General features: G+C 36.4%; 1 protein-coding gene across 1 annotated transcript in view; it reads left to right on the forward strand.

Moving 5' to 3' along the window:
• Nucleotides 1–26,518, forward strand: part of VPS45 (vacuolar protein sorting 45 homolog) — a 57,855-nt gene that overhangs the window by 16,309 nt on the left and 15,028 nt on the right. Inside the window, exons 11-14 of the mRNA XM_054575207.1 lie at nucleotides 7,206–7,364; nucleotides 7,578–7,685; nucleotides 8,469–8,590; nucleotides 17,527–17,658. Coding sequence (XP_054431182.1) covers nucleotides 7,206–7,364; nucleotides 7,578–7,685; nucleotides 8,469–8,590; nucleotides 17,527–17,658 — 521 coding nt within the window. The remainder of the gene's footprint in view (nucleotides 1–7,205; nucleotides 7,365–7,577; nucleotides 7,686–8,468; nucleotides 8,591–17,526; nucleotides 17,659–26,518) is intronic.

Consider the following 26,518-nt stretch of genomic DNA (forward strand, 5'->3'; position numbering starts at 1 on the left):
CATATTGGGGCCAGGTTATGGCTTTGAAAGGAGGGTGGGCTTTAATCTTAAAATGAGGGGAATAGGCCTGGCCAGTGTGGCTTGGTTGTTTGGAGTGTCGTCCTATAAACCAAAAGGCCGTGGGTTCAATTCCTGGTCATGGCTCAAGCGTAGGTTGTAGGTTCGGTCCCCAGTTGGTGGCGTGCATGGGTGGCAATTGATCTATGCTTCACTCTCATATCAGTGTTTCTCTTCCCCTCCCCTCCCTTCCTCTGTCTCTAAAGTCAATAAGCATGTCCTTGCATGAGGATAAAAAAATGATGGGAGCCAGCAGAGAACTTTAGAAGGAAAGTGGCATAATCAGACCTGGCCTCAAGAAATTTACAGTATAGTTGAAGAGACAAGACTGAATCACAAGAAACTGTTAAACAGTGTTTTAACATAAAATTTAATTAAGTCAAAGTTGTGATACTGAGTATAAGATTTGAGGTTATTAGGAATAGTTTCTGACGGAAGATGCCATTAAGATAGACCATAAAGAATGAAGAGAGTCCAGAGGGGGGTTTCAGCCAGGGATAGCAGCAAAAGCAAAGACGCAGAAGGACGCAGAAAATAACAAACAGTTTGACCTGTTGAGAATGGGTGTGGAAGAGAATAAGGAGATAACATTGAACTGGTAAACAGGAACCAGTTTATGAAGACGCTTGTAAGAGGTATTTGTACTTGCTGAGAAAAGCAAAGAGATCCAGTGTAGGGTCTTATGTAAAAAGTTGATATGTTGAAAGCAGTATTTTAGGAAATTTAATCTAGTTGGGGTACTTTGGTCATGAAAAAACTGAAGTTAGAGAGACAGTAGATTCATAGCAATAGCAGTAAAAAATGTACAACAAAGGAGAAAATGAGAGGCATTTCAAAGGGAGCAAACAATGATTTAGTGACAGGTTGGATATAAGGATAATAGGACAGGACAAATCAGAGGTAATTCCAAGGTTCCTGGGAAATGACAACATGATATCACTGCCAACAGGGAGTAAGAGTTCTTTGGGAGATAGTCATTTCTAAGCCACTGAGTATAAGAAGCACATTTCCATGTTGATGAGGACCCAATATTCTACAACTTAGCTTTTTCTTTCCCTGCTGCAATTTTACTTTATAAAACACAGCCAGCATGGTAAAATGAAAACCACAGGCTTTGGAGCCAGACTATCCTGGTTTATAGCAGTCTCTACATACCAAAGTTTCTTTGGGAAAATGACTTACTTTGCCAGGCCTCAGGGATAATGATTTCAAACTTTTAGACTGAGGACTCAATAAAATATGTAAAATTATTCATATATGATAGGTACTTTGTAAATGTTGGTTCCCTTCCTCTAAGCATAAAATTTTAAACACATGGTACAATCAGAAGAAAGAAATGCACCCACTGGTGGTTGCTCTGGTTATGCCAAGGTCTTTACTGGTATCTATAGTTGTTGGTTTTTAATCTTTTTAAATGTTTATCAAAATCTCTGAAAACACCATGATTCTGAAAATCATAAAGATGCTATTAGCTTTATATTTATGGAAATTATCTTTGTCATCCCTTTTAATTTTATCCCTGTGCTCTTAAATCTTCACAAAAACCAGGCTGCCTTTACTATTTTTTATTTGTCTTAAATTCTGATTCTTAAATAGATTAGTTCTTGGTGAAAGAGATATATAGTTAAAGCTGAGTCTGTTACTAGTGTCACATGCATCCTTACAGTTCTTCTGCGTGTGTGCAAGGCTGTTTGAGTGTCTCTCTCTCTTTTTAAATTCAAATGATAGCATACTCTACACATATTTCTGCATTTACTTCCTGACGTAACCATGTATCCCAGAGATGGTTTCAGATCAAAACCCTAAAGACTCAGTCTTTTTAATCACTAAATAGTATTCCTTTGTAAAGATGTATCACAATCTATTTAACTTGACCAACTTACTTTAACAACACTACTAAAGACAGTTTATAGAAACAAACTAATAGAAATATTTGTATAAAACCTTTTTTTCTCAATAAAACAAGTTTTGTTCTCTTACTAAGTAAAAACAAAATTTTGTCTTATACATAAATTTAAATTTCCTTCTGTTTATCATTTTATTTTCCCTTTAAAACAATAGAATCAAACTTAATCACTAGCCAGTTTTAATATCTTTATTTGTATCTCTCTACCATGTGGTAAACGGTTGGAAAAAATTACTCTAATTCTTTGCCTGAAATCTTTTTTTTGGGGGGGGGAGGAGTTGGAATCTCTTTAAAAGAAAGATAGTATTTTTAAAATATGAATGAATTCCATTTGTGATCCACTTTATATTTTTAAATTATATTTTCAAGGTTTTCTTGCCCGTGATATTAGGGTTTTACAGTGAGCAGTTGATTTGTACTCCCTCATCATAGAGGATTTCTTTGGCAACATGATTTAAATAGTGTATAAAAGGAACTTTTGTTAGATAGTGAGTAGATGCCAGGCGCCTGACCCCCAGATGGGTTATAGCATTCCTTGGCTTGACCTTAGATGAGAATACGTCATGAAGCAATGAATTGAGGTTTTTTGAGTAGATGTGGGGTTTGCTTTATTGAATACTAACTATAACATGATGAGGGGAAAAAAAGGTCATATATTGACAAAAATTAACCTATAAATTGCTGCCACTTCTAATCAGTTATTCTAGAGACTAACAAAAATTTGATTTAGAAAGAATTTTACTAGAACTGAACTGCCACGTACTACCACTGAAACACATCCATAACCTCAGAAAAGACTCATTTGATTAGTAATGAAGGTTTTTTCCATACCATGGAGAAAAACATCTTCAGAAAGTAAACAGTTCCCTACCCCACCCCCGTATTGTCGTGCCACAACTTTTTATTTGGAAGTAGGAACTAGTTTATTTCATGTCCTTCTTTCCTGACTTTGGGTAAAAGATCTCAAGTCAATCTCTTAATGGAACAGTGGTTAAGAGCTTGGACCTTTGATGGCTTAGATTTGAAAATGATTCTTTTTTTTTTTTTTATCCTCACCCAAGGACACTTTTTCATTGCTTTTAGAGAGAGAGGAAAGGAGAGAGAGAAGCATCGATGCACATCAATGCGAGAGAGAAGCATCTGTTGGTTGCCTCCCATGTGAGGCTGGCCCCGGGACGGTAGCACCCGGACTGGACTAGGAAAGAGCCCTCAGCCCAGGCATGTGCCCTGACTGGGAATCAAACCTGCAACCCTTTGGTTTTGGGACAATGCTCCAACCAATGAGCCACACTGAAAATGATTCATAACCACTTAAACCTTATTCTTTTTGTCTGTAAAATGAGGGAAAATAACAGTACTTCAAAGATTTTTTGAGGGTACAATGAGCTAACACTTCTTATGGTGGCCGGTATAACATTCAACAAGTATTAACTATCACTATTATCAGTATTACTATTTGATGGTACATTCTATTTTTTTATGGCATCCAGGTACATTCTATTTTTAGTTCAGTCATAACCTCGGATGTCTCCCTGATTTCAGAAGGCTTTTTGTTGTAGTTTTGTTTTGCATTGCTTTTCATTAAAAGCATAAGGAAATTGTTTGGAACACATAAAACTGACAATTTTACTTTCATCAGTTAAGAGTAAAAACAATCCTTTTCTCTCTAAACCAATGTTTAACCAGTATTTCAGAAAGCGTGTTGACCAGAAAATCTACAGCAAAGCTCAATTTTATGTTGACCTGACTATTTGTCAGTCAGTGGAATTGGGTTCTGCCTACTTTCTATCATTTTTCCTAGATAAGCTCTGTATAGTCCCCAAATAGTGTTCTCTCAAACTGTTAGACTAGGTTCATTTTTTTTTTTATCATGTCAGCATGTTGAAGGCTTCCGCCAACTCCATCTTGCTGTTCTAATCTGTTCAATGAATAATGCGATTCACTGACTGTTTTACTACATTGATGTGATAGTAGAAAACAGTTCTTTAGCTGAAATTAAAGCAAAAAATGGAGCAATCCTTATTTGCTGACATCATCTGTAATTTGTACAATGGTTTCAAATGTGGTATGTTGTCATTTTTTCCTGTAGTGCTTCATTATAGTTTTGATAGAAGAAATCAGAAAAGTAGTCATCCTAAAACAATGGAAGAATCTCTAAATATCAGAAAGGAATTGTTTTTTGTCATTTAAGTGACTGTTAACTCTTTTCTGAAACTTGACCTTCAAAGATAGTGTTTTTGCTTTTCCTATTCCTTCACTTGGCCTACATCAATGTTAGAATTTGGTGAAAGATTTCTGACTCTTATCTCCTTAAGCAGACAATTGTTTTGTTTTGTTCTGTACTTTACCACTGTTAAGATAACAGTATGTCTCTTGATAGTCTCAAGGCATACGGAAATTTTAATAAGAGAAACCAACAAGTTTATTATAAAATTCAGTCATATTTCCAACGTATAAATGCCACCATGTAGCAAGTACATACCTGCTTGTGTAATTAGAAATCTCTCAGATTCTTTCTTTCCTCATCCCTCATTAGTACCCTGGAATCTCAATGTAATGCATGCCGCTGTGAGTAAAGGTAATGAGTCAAGTAGCCATGAGGGAAACACATAGTTCAAAAGTAAGTCAAAGAATAACATGGGATCCAGGCAGACAAAAATGCCTTACTTCTTCAAGGACTTGCATAGCTGAAAAAAAAGAAAGAACTCAGCTTGTACCTACAGGCTTCTTTCCATGATGAAATAGATAAGCCTAGTGAGAACATTACCTCGGCAATGGGTTGGGTTCTAAGGGCTCAAAAGTAAGCAAAGTAGTTTACTCAAAGTAATCTTAGATCAGCTCTGGGCCAGATCCTCGAGGGAGAGCTAAGAGTCCAGCCAGGGACTCTAAATACCACTATCAAATCTCAGGGAATAGAAGTGCATTCTTTAGTGGGAAACAGAGCCAAGTCAAGATCCAAGTGAGTGTAATTAGGAAGGAGGAAGGGTAAAAGCTAATTGCTGCAAATAGTCTGGACTATCCCCATACCAGTTTTGTGGGTATATGGTTACTTGAGTATCTCAGATTTGTTTAGAAGTACAGAGACAGGTCAGCCAGAAATTGAGTACATTTAAGGTAAAAAGAGTGACTGCAAGGGCAGAAAATGTAACATTGTGCCTATAAGAAAAGTGACAATAGATATCCTAGATAGCTGTTTCAAACTTAGGCCAGGGTAATTGAAATACATATGATATTGTGTATTTTACTTGATAATAATTTATACCCTGAAATTTCATATTATAATAAAAACTACTGAAACATTTCAACAGATGTTCTAAATAGGCTATATTCAATGACTGCTCTGTGGAAAAGGTACCACAAAATGAAAAAAAAAAGTAAGGAATTTCTTACTGCAGGGTTTAAATCTACAGAAGAGAAATTTCTTCCATTTTTTTGATCCCTTAAGAACCATGGTAGTGAAATGTTCACTCAGAGAAGCAACCATAGGAACGCTTCTCAGAGAACTTTCCACTTGAGAGTTGTCTGGGAGGTTCCTGGGGGAGGTCTTACACACTGGACCTGATTGTTGTGAAATATGAAGAGGGTAACATATGTGAAAGCATCTTGTAAGCACCATATAGATGCTAGTTGTTACATCCTCAGAACCCAGAGGCCTCCAAGGCTCTTGCCAGTCTTTCAACCGAACACATTTCTTTCTCTGATTTCCAAATTCCTATTAATAGTGTCTCCTCCTTGAGTCTTTCAGACCAATTCTAACATTCTTTAGAGCATTTTACAGATGTTATCTCTTTCATGAAGTTTTTCTTGATTCTTCAAGACATACTCCACTTTGTGTCCCCTTCCCCGCATTGCACTGATTTTCAGTTCTTTATTTTTGTTTTATTTCTTGCATACATGTCTCTGTTCTAATGCCACATATGTGTTCCTATAAACCTCACATTCTGCAAAACCATGCACTAAAAATAGCAAGGGTTATGGGAAAACTGGGTTATAAGCAGATCACTTGAAGTCTATATAACTAAAAAAAAGAAAAAAATATAACTTTGTAAGCAGAGCCCAATAAAAATAATAACAACCCTTATAAAAATACTAGCACTCTTAAATCTCCACTGACATTTGTACCTAGAAACATAGTCAGTCCATCCATTAGGGCCTTATTCACGGGGCTCATGTTTTCTTCAAAATACGTCTCAAAAACATTGTCTCTCATAGAGGCTATTTATTCCTTAACATATTGGTAAAACTTCCTCTTTAAAGAGGAAGCTTGTCCCCGGTTTCTTTGAAATATTAGCATGCTGGAAAAATTATGTATAAACCAATATGTGTTCTATGTTAAACTGACACCATTTCCATATTTACGAGTCTCATTGAGCTACAGACACATGCTTTGTAGCAGAATGGGCTATGCTTTTTTTTATCCCCTGCACCTCATTATCTATGAACTCACTGAGGACAGAAACTCTTTGTAACTCATCTCTGTCCCCTCTGGTGCCTGACATAGTGTCTTATGCTCAGAGGGGGCTCAAGAACTCTTTGTTGGCTTGAATTAATTTGTTCTACATAATAAATATAAATCCACATTTATCTCTAATGTGAGGATTGACAAGACCTAGCCATGATTTTGTCTAGCTTTCTCTGCTGTCAGTACCTGCCCTCTTGAGATCATAAGTATTCAATTTAAAGGTTACATACCATTTACGCATTCATATCCCTGTAAACGATGTTGAGACATATTGTTACAGTTGATGATTTTTGGAGATTAAACCCAGTTCTCCTTTGTAAAATGCTACCAATTTGTCTCCATTTCACTGATCAGTCACTAAGAGAAAACAGGATTTTGCAAGTCAACTGGTCAGTTCTGTTGTGTGCTGTTGTGATCGAAGTGGTAGAAACAGTATATGTTGTTCCTTGTTTCAGCAAGGAAATCGCAACCTTTCCGACATGAGACCTTGGACCATCTCATCAAAGGAAAGAAAAGAACTATTCACAATTAATTCCTGTTTGTCCTAAAGCAATTACCATGGGAATTTATTTCCTTATTTAATTCTTATCTTAGGCAAAAGGCATCCAGTTTTCTGTAGTTGAGTTGCTAAATCTATGCCCTGCACATTGGCAAAAGTAGTAATCTTAGTCATGAACTCAGATGTATCGCTGCCATTCAATAATGATCAGACCTGAGATGTTACACAGCACTGCTCAGGTGAAGGGGGGATAAATATCAGCTCTCACTCTCTTTCTTCAGAATGTAAAGAGGCTCCTGCAGAACCCCAGAGTGACGGAGTTTGACGCCGCCCGCCTGGTCATGCTCTATGCCCTGCATTATGAGCGGCACAGCAGCAACAGCCTCCCAGGACTAATGATGGACCTCAGGAATAAAGGCGTTTCTGAGAAATATCGAAAGGTAACCAAATTGATACGTTAATCCCACCACACAGGAACCAACTTTATTTTTATAGATTCACTCTGGCAAATGATGTCATACTGTTGTATTCACAAAAATGTTTAATTCTGCTCTCTCATGTGTCTTCATTTCCTTAATGAAGTTATTTTCTTATGAAATGAGTTTCCTGATCCCCAAGCAATAAGAGATTGTTTCCCTCTCTGTTTTTTATAGCTCGTGTCTGCAGTTGTTGAATATGGTGGTAAACGGGTCAGAGGAAGTGACCTCTTCAGCCCCAAAGATGCTGTGGCTATTACCAAGCAGTTCCTCAAAGGACTGAAGGTATGGCATCTCTGCTGTCCTGCATGAACAACAGTTGAAACCCCTGAGGCTGAGAGTGAATGATTATGATCAAAGTAACTCCCAGATTGCTGCTGATTTAGTGAAATTAAAGCAGATGTCCTCCTGAAAGCCTTTTAAAAATGCATCCTCTATTGGAGCAGCATCAGCGCTGGGCCAAATAGCTGAGCAGAGAATAGCGAGATGTTTCCAGGAAATGCCCAAGAGTAAAAAGACAGCTCTGTTAGCCATCACTATTTAACTCCATTTGTTTATAATTTAACATTTGTTAGGTAGTTTTTCTTTGAAGGAAAGTAAAAATGAAGCAGTTTTTAGATCTTTTAAAAATACTGACCTATTTTCTGAAAATTATGAAAATTAGTTCTAATCGGCTAGCCCTTCTTATGTTGCCTAAAATTTTTCCATTTTCCTGAATATGTCGAGTCTCCTTTTCTACATGATTCTTTCCTTTTATTTTTTCTACCTATCATATAACATTTTCACGAAAAGATGAGAGTCAGTGAATAGATGATAAAGGATTTAGCAATTCCATTTTTAAAATTCCTTTATATAGCGAGCCTTAAATTACAGAATGTTATTATGAGATTTCCAATTGATTAATATAATTTTTAAATTATTTAGCCATAAAATTCTCCTAAAATTCCTATTTGAACCTATCTCATGAAATCTCTATCGAGTACATGTCCTTTTCTGATAGAAGTATCAGAAACCGTTATATTGCCAGTTTCCTAAAAATGACATAAGACCTATTTTCCCTTGTCTTAGGGAATAGAAAATGTATATACTCAGCATCAACCTTTCCTACATGAGACCTTGGACCATCTCATCAAAGGAAAGCTTAAAGAAAACCTGTACCCTTATGTAGGCCCCAGCACACTCAGAGACAGGTAAGATATAAAGATATTAATAATAAAAACCAGAAACACTAAGAAAATAGAAAACTTAGAGTAATGTAAGGGACTACATTCCTGACTATGTTGTTCTACTCCTCCTTCCCCTGTTGTTTCAGTTCTAAGATTCTTTTGGTTTTACATGTGTCAAGCTTAGATATAATTCACCTGCTAAACCTGAAACATTACTTATTTTGGAACAAAGAAACAGGTGTTTGGAACAACCCAATTACTTACATTCTGTCCTTTAGTATCAGACCAGTTTGCTTATGCCATTTAAGGTTCAGTTAGTTCCATGGCATCTAACATTTGGAGTTTCAAACGTTAAAGCCAAAAATAGATTTGCTGCCTGATTGCCAGGCAGAGCAGGTTGTTACTATTTTAGGTAAGGGCTAGACTTTGCCAAATGTGGCCAGCATACAAACTGAGACCTAATTAACAAAGGCCATTTGTTACACAGAAGAAAAGGATGGCTTTCTTTTGGGGTATTAACTGAAGGAAGCAATTAATTTTCATTTTAATCCAGTGGTCCATTAGTTTTAATAAAAACAAAACTTGTCCAGAATAACTTACTTAGGCCACCCTGATATTTAAATATATACAAACTCTACCTAGTTTTAAATTATATTTTTGTGTAATTTTTTATTGGAATCACATGTTATAAAGAACCTAATATATGTAGCTGGATCCTATTGGATGAATTAATGTAAGAATTGTTAGTCTTGGTATAATACTTCTATAATTTCAGCTAATCATAATCTAAGAGCCTTGGAGAATAGTGTTTTATAAATAAAATTAATTTCTGAAAGGAGAAAAATGTTTTGAGATACCTAGATGACTATTTTATATATTTTTTTCACTTTATTCCTTCTTTAAAAAAAACTCTATAATTTGATAACAGAACAGAAAAAAAAAATCTTTTAAAAAATCCAGGGTTGCGAGGCAGAACATCTGGGGTTAAATTCAGAGAGTACACTCATTCAGATAAAGTGTTTAAGGACCTTGGCATCAAGGTTCAGAGTCAACTTAGTGGGAAGAATCAAAACCAGTCCAAAAAACTTCGTAACTCCATTAAATAACTTTCTGATTACTGTGATAAAAGAAAAACATTAATTTCATTATGAATTTTATATAACAATTACTGAACCAAAAAATAGCTATCAGTGCTAAAGGGACACCAGAGACCACTAGAAGAGTCCGTTGCGTGTGATTAATTCATAACAGGAACCTTTCTAGTCTGGGCGTTTCATTTTTCCAAACAAAGCTCAAATGCACATTTGTTGTCAGCATGTGTTAACATTTGTCACTATTACATAAATACATATATAGTTAATAATTCAATTGCTTCATCCTTTTATATAACAAATATTTATTGAGTGCCTTCAATATGGCAAGAATTGTTGCAGATGCTGGTGAAATAGCAGTGACAGGAAAGACCGGTACCTGCCTTCAAGGAACTTACATGACGGAGACAGACAATAAACTAGGAAGTAAATAAAGAATATAATTTGAATGAGATATTGAGGAAATAAATAGGGTAATAAGTTACAAAGTAACTTTGTAGAGGTGGGGAAGGCTATTTTAGATGGAGAGAACCTCTCTGAGGAAGTGATAGTTAAGATGAGTTTTGAATTATAAGAGAAAAACAAGTACATGACGCGGATGGTGAGAGGGAGCACAGAGCAAGGGCTTTCAAGAAGGAGAGAACCTGGCAAGTTCATGGAACAGGAAGAGCCCAGTGTGGTCAGAGCATAGTGAGTAAGGAGGAAATAAGAATTTGAAAATAGTAAGTATGGGCTGGGTCACATAGGCCTTAGTAAAGAAGTTTGTTTTAATGTCATAGGAAGCCATTGAAGAGCTTTAAGCATGTAAGTGACATGAACTGAATTATGTACTAAAAGATTACCTTGTGGGGAGAATGGATTATTGAAGGCAAAGATAGAAGCAGGGAGACTACTTAGGAGGCGGCTGCAATGGTCCAGGTAAGAAATGGAAGTGGTTTGGATAAGGAGGCTGGGAGAGAAGGTAGAATCAATAGACTCATTTAATGGAGTAGATTGAGGGGCAAAAGTTAAGAGAGAAGACATGAATAACTCTCAGGTTTTGGGGGGAAATCAAGAGTTCTGTTGTTAAGTTGCAGATGTCTATTAGATAACCAGGTGGAAATGTTAGATACTAAATTGGGAGTCAACAAGATTTGGGTGATATTTAAAGCCATGGCACTAGATAAGATCACTTAGGAAGAAAGCATAGAAGAGAAAAGGAGAGTGCTCAGGACCAAGCATTGAATAGATGATGTGGAGCCAGAAATGGAGACTGAGGAGGAGAGAGAGAGGTGGGAGGAAAGCCGGGAGAGTAAGGACCCAGGAGCAAGCAAGTGGTAACCTGAGTCCAGTCTTCTGACAGGTAAATAAGGTGACAACCAGGAAGAATCCCTCTGAGTTGGCAGCCTGAAGGTCTTATGTTGACCTGTTCTTCCCCAGTTTCAGTGCAGTTGGAAACCAAATTAGAGACAGTTAAAGGATACCAGATAAAATTGAGATACCAGATATGTGTGACACTTTTTAAGAAGTCTTTCATGAAGGGCTTAGAGAAATGGAATGATAGCTAGAAGAGATTGTGGGCTCAAAGGAAAGAGATTCAAGAGCATACATGTAATCTGAGAATTATCCTAAAGGAGGAACAGGTAATGTGGAAGAGAAGTGTTTAGAGCACCCAGAGCGCAGCAGAAGTTCCTTTGAGAGGAGCAGAGCTACCGCTTTTATTTTAAGTTTTGACGGTGAGCACATGGGGGCCACCTGATTGTTCTATATTTCCCAGTAAAATATGTCCAGTTAGCAGCTAAGGTGGTGGGGGAAAAGAGAAAACATGAAATTGTCATCTTATAGGCTAGAAATCAAATTTACCAGGGAAATGTAAGTAGGACTTAGAGGAAAGATTGAGGGCCCATTTCAAATTTGTGGTCATTAATTTAATGCACAACCCACAGCCTAGTTGCATGGTTTTCTCCAGCAACTTTTAGCTGTGCTAGATTCAATGAGGATACGGCTGATCAGTGGGATTCAACCGGGATTTGGGGAAATGAAACTGGAGGAGGGTATTTGGAAGTGAAAGGAGTACGGGGAGGGCTTGCTGAGGTCCAAGAATTTAGTGCAGTAGCAGCGTCAGTGTAAGTGAATCAGTTAAAGTAGTTACTGGAAAAGAGATCTTGAATTAAAGATTTCATAGTGCAGATTTACGTGTAATAAAAAAGTTTGTTATAATCACGGCAGTTATGAAGGATGGAAGAACAAACCAGTGTGGTTGAGGAGAGCAGGCTATGAGACGGGTAATCCACATCGACGGTAAAGTCGCTGAAAATCTTGGAAGGACGGGAGTGAGGAGAACAGTAAGCCAGAGCTGAAGCCTCCAGGGAGTGAGGTACTTGACCAGGAAAGGAGGCCAAGCGAAAACAGTGCAACTTCATCCTGAGCTTCTAAGGTCACGGAAATGCTGAAGAAGGCAGGGAAAGGCTGGCGAGCGAGGGCGGGGCCACGCCTCCCGGGCCTGCCCAGCGCGAGGAAGAGGCCTGCGGAGCAGTTCCGCCTCTAAAGCTTTGCTGCGTGGGTACACTTGTACAGGTACACGAGGAAACAAAGGTGTTTACTGGAACATCATTTGTAATAGTGAAAAATGGAAAGAAGCAATAAACCCATCAATAGAGGACCGGTTGCCTAAATTACAGTACAGTACTGTGCATTCTCGTTAAAAAAAGGCATGTAACTCTCGTGGGGTGATATCAAAATTTTGTAATATAAAACTTTGTAAGAAAAGCAAGATACGATAATATGCCTTTTGTGTAAAAAACTGTATATAATCATAAATATGACTTTGTGTATATAAATAAGTCTCTGCTTGACTATACATATATACCTAATATATGTATATAACATGTGCATGCATATGTATGCTTATGTATTCAGTAAATAGTTCTGAAGAAATAAACAAGAAATTGTTAATAGTGGTTACTTCTGGCTATTGAGATAGTAGTTGTATACACAACTATCCTTCCTATTAAGTATTGTAATCTTGAAGTAACAACTATGGTAATATTTGGATTTTTCACAAAATTCAGCTCAGTGCTTTACAAATAGTTACTCAGTAGATATTTGTCAAATGTATTATGTAGGCATCAATAACAGTTAATATGACAAGATTTACAGTCGGAAAATTTAAACTAGAGAACAACCTTGGTTGATGTTACCAGAAAGTTGAGATTGTTGCAGTTTGCCGGTAACCCTGCGCCGCACCTGGGCTCTGCCGCCGCTTGGCCCCACGGCGGGCTCCGGCCGCTGCCTTCGCTCCAGACGCCGCATTGAGAAGGGTCATTAATTTTAGTCATCTTTATGACAGTTTAAGGCTTGGTTTTATTACTGTTGTAATACTAGAAAGTATCAAAGGAGATAGGACAAGAACACAATTTAGCAAAACCGGAGCACTTCTAGAAATGTTTCAGCCCTTAGCCATTAAATTAGTGGTTAACCTGTTTGGCTGTGCATCTGTAGCCACAGACTGGGTTTGAGCTTTCCCCTGCAGATGGGGCTCCTACACGCCCTATTTATCAGGTTCGTGTTTTTTTTTCTCACTCCAGAATTGCTGCTTGACCCTGATAAAAACAAGCAACTTAAACATTTGGTAAGAAAATGGAACTATCTGGTCATACATTTCAGAATCAGTTAATTCAAATAGAAGTACTGTACTTTTTCACATTTACACAGGTTTAGTAGAATTGTGTTACAGCAGCTCATTTTGTTTCTGTAAAAGCAGCAGTGCTTTTTTATTGGCCCTTTTTCTATATTCAGTGCTCATAAAGTCTTTACGATCTGTAAATATATTCAAAAATTTGAATTCTAGTCCTAAGTGTGATAGGGGATAAATGGTGATGGAAGGAGATTTGACCTGGGATGGTGAACACACAATACAGATGATATGTTATAGAACTGTGTACCCAAAACCTATATAATTTCATTAACTAATGTCACCCCAATAAATTCAAATTTAAAAAGTTTAAATTTTTCTGTTTAACTTGTCCATGTATAGAAGAAATAGTTTCCAGAAAGATGAAAAAATTTTACTTTTTTAATAAAATAAGGTTGGCTGGGTTGTAAAGGTGTCCTTGCATATCTATATACAGCATGAACTGGCCGCTGTTTTCCAGTGTTGGCTATCTGCATTAATTAATGCTTCTGGTTGCTATGGTGAAGTACAGAGCACAGGAAAATGTGTACAAAGACTTCAACTTGCGCATTCCACTTAGCTTCACCCATCATAAAAATGTTTTGCTGTATATTTTGCCATTGACCTCATCAGAACATCTGCTTTTACAATTAATCGGGGAAAGGAAGGAAAAGAGTAAATGTCAGGGATTTTTAAAATATTTGTCATCGATGTTCTTCCTTAAGCCAGCTTGATTAAGTAGTAGGAGGCAGAGGAAAACATTTATTAATGTTTTCATAGCCACATGTGACATAGTTAATTTGTTAGGTACACAGTTGAGTCAAGCCCTAAGAGCCTATCCCTAAAGCCAAGTTTTGTCCTTACATTAAGATAATTTGCACGCAGTTACTGACTGTAACGATTTCTTCCCTCTCTAGTCATACAAAAATACTCTGGCACCCTGAAATTATCAGCCTAAAGGATAGTGTTCTCTAGCTCTGCCAGAAACCCACTTGAGTTTATTCCTTCCCAGTTCTCGCCTTTTCCATAAGAGCCAGATGTACTCCCAAGGCAGGTGACAGCAGCTATGGAGAAGCAACGTCATTTTCCAGGATGATCCTTAGTAGTCTGTTCATCTGCTTTTTAAATAATTGACTTATCAGATCAAGAGCTCAAAATAAAAGTGTTAGTGTCTGCTTCCTCTCATCAGTCACTGCCTCCCTGGCAGGGAAGAATCTTCCCTCCCTCCTTCTTAATGAACTAATCTGTGCAGTTCAGGAGTAACTACTCGAGATAAACTTCATAACAGGTCTCAGGCCACAGTTGTCCTTTGACGTAAAGAACATTGCATATGGAGTCTTTCTGTAAAAAAATACTCATTTTCTGAAAATATAATTTCATTTCAGTTTTGAGGATTTTATTATTTCTGAGCACTGTAACTGCTTTTTCTCCCCTGTTTCCACCTAGGCTGATCCCCGAGTAGTAACAACATAAACCAAAGTATTGGTAGAATGTCCTCTATCTCCTTGATGACACATTCTTATAAAATTGGATTTTTTTCCCCCACAGAACTCATTCTTTACATCCTTTAATGAATTTCAAACCAATTAAGACTGTTTTTGAGAAGCCATTAATTATCTCAGATCATTGGTACATCTAAAACCAATATAGTGAAAAGAATTAAAAATTTACTTCCTTAGAAATGTAGTGTTAAAAGGAAATTGTGTATATCAATGAGGGTAATACTATAATAAAAGTTACAGGATCTTGTTAGTTTTTAAAATTACAGTCAACTCTAGCTTATTCAATCCCCTTTCTTATGAAATATGTCCCTCTACATCTTTACAAGAACTAAACTAGAGTATTAGCTGTTCATATTTCTCTCTGTCTTCTCTAGAAATATTAGTAAGAATTGAGACAATTCATATCAATTGGAGAAAAAGAAGAGAGTGTGTATTTTGCCTGAATATTCAGTTCCGGAATAACTGAGAGTTCATCATATTTGGTAGAAAAATATTACTATCATAATCATACAACTCTTCCTAAGCAGATGACCTTTCACAGGAAGAAAAAAGTTGACCAGTAACTGGAGGCAAAGACTTGAAGGGAAAAGCCGTGATAGTGTAGAAAATTTTAGTTATTCTTGGACAGTAGTGGTAATGCTTTCCTGTAAGTTTATGAAGAACCTTGAGTGTGTAAAGCACCAGATTAATATTGGATTAGTAACTTAGATTTAAAGCTCATATCTACCTCTTTGTGCTACTAAAGGAAATCACACTAACTATAGACCAGAAAAATATAATTGTGATAGATAGATAGATAGATAGATAGATAGATAGATAGATAATATCTCTGAAAGGAAACTGGGGTACAAGAAGACTGAGGTGAGAGGGAAACTTACTTTTTTGGGCAGTATACTCTTTTGTATTTTATACCATGTGCAAACATTTATTTAGTCAAAAACAGTATATTTTAAAATAAAAAATAATTGTAGCATATAAAATATTGTGTAATTCTTAAAGCATTGTGGTGCTAAATACCATATTTTCCTGGGTATAATGCGCACCTTTTTGCCCCTATTTTTGAGGGGAAAATAAGGGTGCACATTATACATGGGTAGTACCTAAAATACCTTGTATCTTTTCATGTGCTTTGTAATTATTTCTTACATAAAATTTCTTGTACCATAATATGTTCAAAAATAAATGCTAAAATTCCTTTATAATACAAAAAAGCACCTAAATATAAATAAATAATTGGATTAAAAATGAAAACAAAAGATTTTTTTTCCCCAAAGTTTGAGCTAAAAATGTGGGTGCGCATTATTCATGGGAGCACATTACGCGCGATAAAATACTGTACATTGTTTCAGGTGGGTAGTCTTGAATGAAGCTTATTTTGTCTTTAGGGAAAAAAAGTGAATTTAGTGTTTCAGAGGCATGATTTTAAGTTCCAGGTTCACATAGAAATGTCATAATTGACTCTGATTAATTGCAAAATACCATCTCTTCTGCCCTGAGAGCCTTTCATTGGATATATGCAATTCAGAGATCATCTGAACATTTTTAAGACAGAATATCTGATTCTGTTTCCAAGAAGTCCAAAAAGAACAAATACTCTTTCAGTTAATTCCTTCAAGGTTTTTAAAAAAGAGACAGAGAGACAAACAGAAAAGAAATGTAAACAAACATGATTTATACATAAGCATGTATATCCTCTAATTAAAGCTATTTCTATTTAGTTTTGTGCTATAACCTCCAAAATGGATACCTCTGCTTGATGTAGTTTTAAATAATGTCCAGTAAGTGATTTAACAAAATTAATTGCCTGTTAAGGTTACATAAGTATATCTTCTTTTGATGGCATGAAAGAAGAAAAACAAAACAAGACAAACTAACAGTTTTGAAAATAATATGATCGCCTTCTTGTTGATGCCTACAGAAGGAGCTAATAGGAGGACCTGTCATTTTTGTTATGAAACCATTTTGATAAAGACTGAAACACAGTGGAACTACACAATACTACCCAAATGAGGCTGGTGACTGAGCTGATGTGTCAGCATGGCGGGTATCAAAATGACACTCATGGGTTTTTTTGTTTCTTTGTTGCCATGGTTTCTTTTTCCCGGTTTATCAAAGAATTCAGGAACAAAGATTTTAAAAAGAGGTAGTGTTCCTAGAGACATCATTAATTTCTGTGTCCTGTTCTTTTTTTACACTCAAAATACTAAGTGTTTCCAGTTCCCATGTTATGGGACATCCAAATATACCAGTACTTTCCAAAAAATGTTTAAGTCCTTGGACAGAGGCCATTGTAATGACACTGTACTAAATATTTGACAAAGGTCTTACACATGAAAAGAGATGTGTAGTACAAGCATAAATCACTGCTATATTGATATGTCACAGTGAAGTACTCTGCAGCCTCTTGAATATAAAAGAAGATTTCTACATTTGGTTCCAGCAAACACTATTATGCTATTCTGAAATCCACAGCACAGAAATTATAAGACATCCGCTCATAAACTGAAAGCAAATCACTATTCAGCATTTCTTGCTCTGTTTCCTGCCAATTTCAGATCATTAAAACTTTTTTAAACCTTTTATTCTATTTTGCTTTAATTTTGCTTCCTCCTCCAAAAAAGGATTCAGAAATTAAAACCGTGTTTATAATAACAACAACAAATGTTTGCCTTTTTCTGCCTTGTCCTATGATATTAAATGTCTTCATTATTGCAGACCCCAGGATATCATTGTGTTTGTAATTGGAGGAGCCACCTATGAAGAAGCTCTAACGGTGTACAACCTGAACCGCACCACTCCTGGGGTGAGGGTTGTCCTGGGAGGAACCACAGTGCACAACACGAGAAGGTAAGGGAAAGCATTCCGTCCCACAGCTCTGCCCCCTCTCCCAGGCAGTAAAGTGCAAATTCCTTTTCTGCAGGAAAAGTAAGGGCCATGCTGACCACGCTGCTGAAGACCAAAATATATCAGTCCGTAGAACAACTTTGAATTTCTTTGAGATGAAAGATCTATACTCCATGAGGTTCATAAATTACTTGATTAGGTCAAAAACCTGAAGAGTAAGAACCTGCCTGCACTTGTGAACAAGTCACATTTCCTTCCTCTGTTCAGAGAAGGAGAAATCTAATTGCCGTATACTGGCACTTTGATAATACCCAAACATAATGGCGTTAAATTCTGTGAGTTTTTCCTATTTTGTTGATTAATTACATCATCCAATAAGTATTTAGAAAGAAGAACACAAAGGTGAATAAGCTCAATATCCCATCTCAATTAAGTCATTGTCTATTAAGAAAGAAAGAACATTAAAAAATAAGTACCTAGAGAGACAGGTAAAAGAGCACAGACTCTCAGAGTGGCTAAAAGAAACGAGCAACATTTCATGGAGAAGATGGGTTAGAAGGTGAGCCTTGGGTAGAACACAGAGAGCATATTCTAGGCAGAGGTGAGCACGTGAACAAGTCACAGAGAGCTGTGGGCAGCATCCACAGACAAAGGACCCCAGACAGTCGCGTCTGTTACTCATTCTGCTTCTGTAGTTGGTTGTGAGGTGACTATGTCCTATTCTGTTGGAAGAATGACCTTTCAGTTGTAAAGCCAAAGACATTTAGTATCTTCTGGTTTCTTAAGGTATTATTGTACCATTTTTATAAGAGGAGTATTTTTTTTTTAATTGTGTGGTAAAAATTTTGACAAATTACCTTCTGAAGCAGCCACAACTTAGATAGATAATGCAAAATTGAAGGTGATATTTTTGTTTTTTAAAAAGATCCAAAATAAGGTATGAATTTGTCATGCTGTTAAATTGAAATTGGTAACAAATGTATGTATCCCTTTCCAGTTTACCTTTTTGAATTTTAGAAAAATAGAAAATGTTATATTATTATACAGGGCCTGGCACAAATAACACCCCTTTTATACAAAATCTTTTATTACAAAATCACAAGCATGAAATTCTGTAACATAACAATATCACACTCAAGCATATCATATGACATTTTAGGTGAAATGTTCAAATTAAAACTATAAATTATTACACCCCATGTTATTACCTTACCAACCACATTCAAGCAGGCCTTACTTCTGCCGGACCCTGTATTTTAAAATGATTTCTAAATATGAGCAGCAAGGCTGACTATAATTTCAGTTTTTAATTTTCTTTTGTTTTTAATGTTTTTTCAATTGATTTTCTTTAGAGAATGACAGGGAGAGAGAGAGAAAGAAACATTGATTTGTTGTTCCACTTATTTATGCATTTATTGGTTGTTTTTTGTATGTACCCTGACTAGAAATCAAACCCGCAACCTGGGAATATTGGGATGACGCTCTAACCAATTGACCTACCCGGCCTGGGCCAGTTTTTAATTTTCTAAGGACAGACTTGATCAACTGGAGACCCTGCAACAGGATTTCCCAAATTGTAGTGTTAGGATTTGAACTGTACCAGAGGCCTTTATGTGCTACACATAATTTGTATAAGGTTTTATATGTGCAAATTGGGTACATAAACAGTCCTCCATTTTTCTAGGGGAATGCAATAAATGTAGCATTGTGAATAAATATAACTTTTACAATAATAAAAAAAGACAGCAAGCAGTCAACTAGTTGGAATGTGCTCAATAAGTGAAAAGGTCGATTGTGACAACAGTGTGGCAGTTACCAGAGGGACAAGGAGGTAGGGGAAGGTAGAACAGGGTAAAGGGGTTCAACTATGTGCCAATGGAGGGAGACTTGACTGGGTCGTGAACACATAATGCAGTATACAGATGATACATTATAGAATTGTACACTTGAAATCTATATAATCTTATTATCCAGTGTCACCCCAATGAAATTAATTTTTTAAAAATTTAAGGTTAAATTGAATGTCATAATTGTGGGAGACCTTGAATTCCAGGCTGAGGAATTTCTACTGTTTTCTGTAGAAAATGAGGAATTGTTGAAAGTTTAAGCAGTAAAATTAAAAGAGGATCACAGGCTCCTGTAATCTAACTACCATTACATTTTGATCCTTTCGGCCTTTTCCTAAGCCTGTGTAAACATCTACGTGAGTGCATGAGCAGAAAGGGATCTCACTGCACCTTCTGTTTGATAACATGCATTTTATAGTCTATGATGCAAACATCTTTTAGTATTAAATATGTAATCTTCATTCTTTAAATATTAATTGAAGGGTAAGATTGCCTGGGTTTGAATCCTGACTTCCCCCTCTTACTATTTTTGTGAACTTAGGCGAATTACTTAACCTCTTTTTTTTTTAAACATGCAACTATTACTTGCTTATATTACTATGCTTAAGTTACATGGAAAGAACAACCAAGCAGCTCTGTCAGAATCTGCACCAACTGCTTGGTGACAAATGGCTAGGAAAGGTGACGTCTTTGGGTCAAGGCTGACAAGGAAGATGGGCTCTGGTGCTATGGTTCATCTCCAACAGTGACCTGGCACAACAGCCAGCACAGGTCATACTAACACTGAGCCTTTACGGCTGGTCACAAATTGGGATGGCTTCTGGAACTAGCAAATCAAGTAGAATAACTGGGTTTAAAACAAAGTTATTTAAAATGAAGCCCAAAGAAGTTTAAAGTATGTTTTTCTCTATACACTATTGGATGGAAAATAAAAAAATTCAGGAAGAAACGTATATAAAGGATAAGCAGACATTTCGATGAAATATCACAAAGTCAATATCTCTATATAACCATCACCCAAATCAAGTAATATTGTACAACATTACCAGCAGGCCCAGAAGTCTCCCTTATGACTCATGCCCCTTTCTTGTCACAAGTGACTGCAATTATTTCTGTCACCATAGATTCACCTGTCCTTAGAATTTACTTGTTGAATGAATGAAGAAATAGAAGTTAAAATTAACTTCTACCTTTCTCACAAATAATACAAAAATCTTAGAATGACCCTTAAAGGATTTCTAATCACCTTCCTCCCAACTTCCAAGCTATCATTATTCAGCATTTTGGGTCCACCTTGTTTTATAATTCCCAAATTAATCATTATTATTTTCAATAGTCAATTTGCTCTTTCTCTCCTTCTTTTTCATGTGACCCTTTTTTATGATCCAATTTTCTTCTTACTAATGAACATTCTTTGGTAGTTCTTTAAATGACTGGTCAACTTGTTTTTTTGTCTAAAATATCTTAGTTCAGCTAAGTATAGAATTCCAGGTTGATAGCTTTTTCTTAGCACTTAAAAATCAGAAGACAATGGAATACTATTTTCAATTAATGCTTTTAAGAAGTCTATTCTCAATATAATTGTTTTTCATTTGTAGTCAATATTATCTTCTCTGATTCTTACTAAGATTTTGTGTTTACATGTATTTATTCCAATGTATCTTTTTTATTTACTTTTATTTGTTTTTTTAATTTATAAATCGTGTTTATTCTACTACAGTTGTCTCAATTTTTCCCCCTTTACCCCCTCTACCCATCCAACCCCCACCTCCTGCTCCCACAGTTAGTTCCCACTCTGTTGTCCATGTCCGTGGGTCATTCATACAAGTTCTTTGTCTAGCCCCTTCCCCTTCTTTCCACCATTGTCCTCTTTCCCCATATAAATGTGGATTTATTTTTATTTATGCTACTTGGTAGGAAAATTCATATCTGGCATAATTTCTAGAAATTTTCCAGTCATTATTTCTTTGAATATTGATTTCCATTTCCCCTGTCTTCTCCTTCTGGACTTCCTATAAGTTATATGTTAGACCTTCCTTCATCTATTGTTTGTGTATCTTAACCTCTCATTTATATTATCCATCAGTTATCTGTCTATGCTGCCTTCTATGTAATTTTTTCAGATCAATATTCCAGTCCAACAATTCTCTCTTCAGCTATGTCTAATATGTGTTTAATTTGTCCATTCAGTTTTTAATTTTAAAGATTATATTTACATGTGTTCTATAATTTTGGATTATGGGTTATCTTAAACAAGGTTTTATCTATGGGACTCATTAGGGACCTAAGTTGAAGATGTCTCTCTCTTGCATAGTCTTCCTTTCATTTAGGCCAGGTACCCAGAAAGTATCATTAGTTTGGAATTATTTTTTAATATTAATTTTTATCCTAAAGGGATCAAGTTTCCTTGTTATTTCCCTGTTCAGATAGAAGATTTTTGGCTTTCTAGTCTACCTTTTCAAGGAGGGCCTTTACCTTATGTAGGAGTCTCAATTCTAATTCCGTTTCTTGCTGAGGCCTAAGCCTCCTGACCCTCTCAGGCTGGTAAATATAGTGCCCTTGTTTATGAACATCGGCACATACCTACTGGGTAGTCACATGCTTATGCATATCATGCTTATGCTTATCAACCTGAGTTTTGGTTCCCTTTTTGATGCCTCTTGGAGATTTCTCTTACTTTCTTAAGAGGTTAGCTATTCATTTAAAAGGATGTTTGTCATTTTTTTATCCAGCATTCCATGTGTTTTATTGCAAGAGAATTTTGGCCTACTGTAGTCTGCCTTTTCTCCAGAAATGGAAGTGTCCGTGTGGTTATCAGATTGGGAGAGGAAAAAATGGTACTGACATTCTGTGAGCTTTACTCTCATTTGAAAACTATTAGCTGATATTATTTTGAAGGGTAGCCCTGTATCCCAAAATGTCAAACTGAGGTTTTTGTACCTAACTCAGTAGTCAGTGGGGTGCCATTGAATATTTTTGGGCACAGGAGTAACATAACACTATCACAACCATTTTATTCAGGTTTCTCCCTTTGCTCTCGCTGCTGCTAATAAAAAGTATTTTCACAGTTGATACTTATTGAGTATCTACTATGTGCTAAGCACTCACTGTACTAAGTACTCTACATATGTTAAATAACTTTAATTCTCATTTACGGTATGTGCTACTCTATATGGAAACTGAGGCACAGAGACGTTAAATAATTTGCCCAAGTAAACATGGCTGATAAGAGATAGAGCCAAAACTTGAAGCCAGAGTCCGTGCTTTCAATCACAGGCATTTCCCTCATAAGTTTTACTTAAATGCCCGACGGTGTAGTGCTCTCTAAATAATGTTTAATAATTTAGGGTTCAAAAGGTTTTCTTTATTACTTTATTATATTCCTTATTATATAGAATTTTATTTTCTTAATCTTAATGAATTCTCTCACAGATGTATGTATAATTACATATATGTTTTTAAATAGGCTTTAATATCAGAATTCAAAAAGACTAGTGGCCCTTAAATAATCCTTCTGAGAGTTAATGATTCCCACTGAGTATTTGCAGCCGCATGGCCAGTGCCTAAGAACTGTAGCATCTTCTCTTTAACTTGAGATATTGGAAGTTTCAACATTTGAATCTCAATTTTAAAAATATGGTGAAGCCCTGGCAGGGTAGCTCAGTTGGTTGGAGCATTGTCCCATACACCAAGAAGTTGCAGGGTTTATTCTTGGTCAGGGCACATACCTAGGTTGAGGGTTCAGTTCCTGGCCAGGATGCATTTGGGAGGCAGCTGATCAATGTTCCTCACTTCAATTTTTCTCTCTCTCTCCCCCACCTTCCCCTCTGCCCCTCTCTCTCTAAAATACAATAAACGTATCCTCAGGTGAGGATTAGTAAAACATTTTTAAATATGTTGGATTTAGGTGGAAAAATAGCAAAGATTTTTATATATTTCTTTGTAATGTAGTCACCTTACAAACAAAAAATGCATACATTTTTAGATGTGTTTGGCTTATTTATAGTACTGTGAATAAAACAGCATCTTGCTATTTAGAAAATGAAAATAAACCTAAACATCTAGGTTTTTCCTTAAACTAATGTACCAGTTCCTGAGAAAAGTCTTTTATGTAAAATTCAGAAAGTACAGCTGTTTTACAAAATCATTAGACTAGATTCTTCTAACTAGCCAACTTTGGTATTTCTTTGTCTTTTATTGTCAATAAGATCTTGAATGAATTGTTCACTGGCCCCTGACCAATGAAACTTTTAGGAAGAAGGAGTTGCCTTCTTGGAAAATTTGATGTTTGCAATATATAAATGATTCAACACAAGGTTTTTGTAATTTACTTTCATAAATATATTGTCTACAGCCAATAAGTAAGTAATGAAATTAATCACTGTCAGTAAAAATATTGTGGAATTTGCATTTCAGAGATCATTTATTTTAAAGGCTTAAGTATAATTAGAAACAACATAGTTTCAGCTTTTAGTGGAAATGCTCAGTTGGGCTACCTTGGGTATGAGTATATTGAATAAGTTCACGACTCTTAATACGTATTGAAATCCTAGATTCTCGGTAAGTAGAAAAATTAAAAATTTTTACAAATCAGTTTTATACCTGGATAAAATAGGGCTGCTGTGAGCTAGCAGTAAAAACCTCCTATCGGGGAGAAAAAGTGGAGTGATTTGTTTCTGTGAATTGTAAGTATTTATTTTTTTTTTGGGAGGAATTTATTTGCACAATTTCCTATGTAACGCATGGGTTGTTTCTTAAGGGACAGTCCCAAAGAATAAATGACAGAAACTCAGCCTCGACCTCAAGAGCTCTGCCTCACAGAAGTGTTATTATTTTGAGAAACTGTGGCCAGCAGGAAACAGAGTATACTTCTAGATGTGCTAGGATGAGCTTCCTCTCTTAATGCTTGCAGTCGTGTAAATATGGTATGGGATTTGGATTAGTGTATATTCCAGTAAGCAGAAAAGAAAGAAAATCTGGTAGCTGGGGAAGTAATGCACTGATGTAGAAGCTACTATCCTTCCAGAGGGGGAAATGCCTATTTGCAGGATATTTCTGGGATACAGGTCACTTGATTTCCCTGTACTCTTAAATAAAAACTGGGATCACCATAGATTTATTCTGCAGTCAAATCTCAGCACCACCACTTACTAGTTTATGAATTGAGGCAAATACTTGATGGTCAAATTAGTCTCCTGCATACTAGAAAATTACAGGAACTCTTACCTCTCAGGTAGCAGTTTTAACCACCTTCATCCTGGGATATCTTTTATTTCTAAGGTCTAGTACATTGACATGGCCTTTTCTGTAAACTGAAACAGAATTGTAGCTGTAGACAAAACCAAAAAGTAAAGAATACAAAATTCTCCCTGGCCGGTGTGGCTCAGTGGATTGAGTGCTGGCCTGCGAACCAAAAGGTCGCCGGTTTGATTCCCAGTCTAGGGCACGTGCCTGGGTTGTGGGCCAGGTCCCCAGTAGGGGGTGTGCAAAAGGCAACCACACATTGATGTTTCTCTTCCTCTCTTTCTCCCTCCCTTCCCCTCTGTCTAAAAATAAATAAAATCTTTTAAAAAATTATCTCCTTCCTCCCTGGTGTATTTCCAAAAATGAACGTTATTTTTGGTGAGAGAATAGGGCCTGCGTATAAGGTTCATCTTAAGCCAGAACATACCTGAAGACATATATTCCTTAAATTTTTAAAAGGAAATATATACAGGTGATTATGAAATTCAACTTACCATTCAGTTATAATTTAAGCCGCTCTTTTTTAATGCCTTTGTTCTTTAAAATAGGTCTTTTATGAAGCTCTTTCTCAGTGATTCTAGCACCGGTCACAGTGAAGCCGAGTTCTATAGGCCTTCTGCAGTTAGATGGTTTGTGCCTACAGGGGGGGCCTGCTCTGATTAGGTGTCATTGTGATCATCCTCGTTTAGATGTAAACACTATTTAAAATGAAAGGTAGGGGGGTAGAGGCGGAAGAGGGTATGGGGGTGATAAATGGTAATGTAAAAGATACAGTAAAAAATAAAAATGAAAAATAAAATGGAAGGTGCATAGTTGCTACTAAGACACCAAGGAATATTGCAGAAGCTATGATACTATCTCCTTAGCAACATTCTCAATAAAATTGCCTTCTGAGTAAAGACAGGCAGTCAATATTTTTGTCTCTCTCCATAGCCATATAAAGTTTAATATGAATTTTTTATTGCTTTCCCTTCTCCTTTTGTACATAATACAAAGAAATAAAAGATAGTGATTACAGGGACCTCTTTAAGGCATAACTTCCGTGCTTTTCTGAAGGCAGAGAAATTGTCCTGAAAAAGGATCTGGGTAATGGCTTGATTCCATAGCGCCTGCCCTGAGCAGTCAGTCCATTTGTCTCTGGGGTCCCTGCAGGGTTGCCGTGTGCGAACTGTCCTCTCCGGTCTCAGTGTTTGCACTTCTTATGGAGTCACTTTCCTCACCACTTACTGCTTTCCTCGTCACTTGTCTCCTTAGTCACACTGGCCTAATATATCCTAAATGAAGGAGAAATAAGTCAGACTTCAATTTCTAGGAATTACATATGACATGAGTTCTGTAGCACCACAACTATTTTCACCAACATCTGTGTGGAAGAGTCGGAAGTCATATTGCCTAGTTATGAGTTCTAGAATAGATAACTAAATACTTACTGAACAAGGGAAAGCATCATAAAGTCAATCGTTCACTCATTCATTCCTCAAATATTTACTGAGTATTGGGATACCTCTGAATAAAACAAAGATCCAAACCCTTGCGAAGCTTACAAAATATCTATAGAGGGAGACAGAAATAAACAATAAACTTAATAAATAAGTAAATGTGATATTAAATAAGAAGGTAATAACACCATGGGAGAAAAAAGCAGAGCAGGGTAATGGGAAATGGGTACTGCATGGAGCCAGTGAAGGTGAGTCACACCACCCACTATCGTGCTGGGAACGGCCACATTAAAAAGAGATTGGAGCCCTGGCTGGAGTGGCTCAGTGGATCAA

Source organism: Pteronotus mesoamericanus, unplaced genomic scaffold (assembly GCF_021234165.1).
Source record: "Pteronotus mesoamericanus isolate MK-2021 breed Mesoamerican mustached bat unplaced genomic scaffold, CSHL_Meso_final contig_1108, whole genome shotgun sequence".
NCBI classification, from domain to species: domain Eukaryota; kingdom Metazoa; phylum Chordata; class Mammalia; order Chiroptera; family Mormoopidae; genus Pteronotus; species Pteronotus mesoamericanus.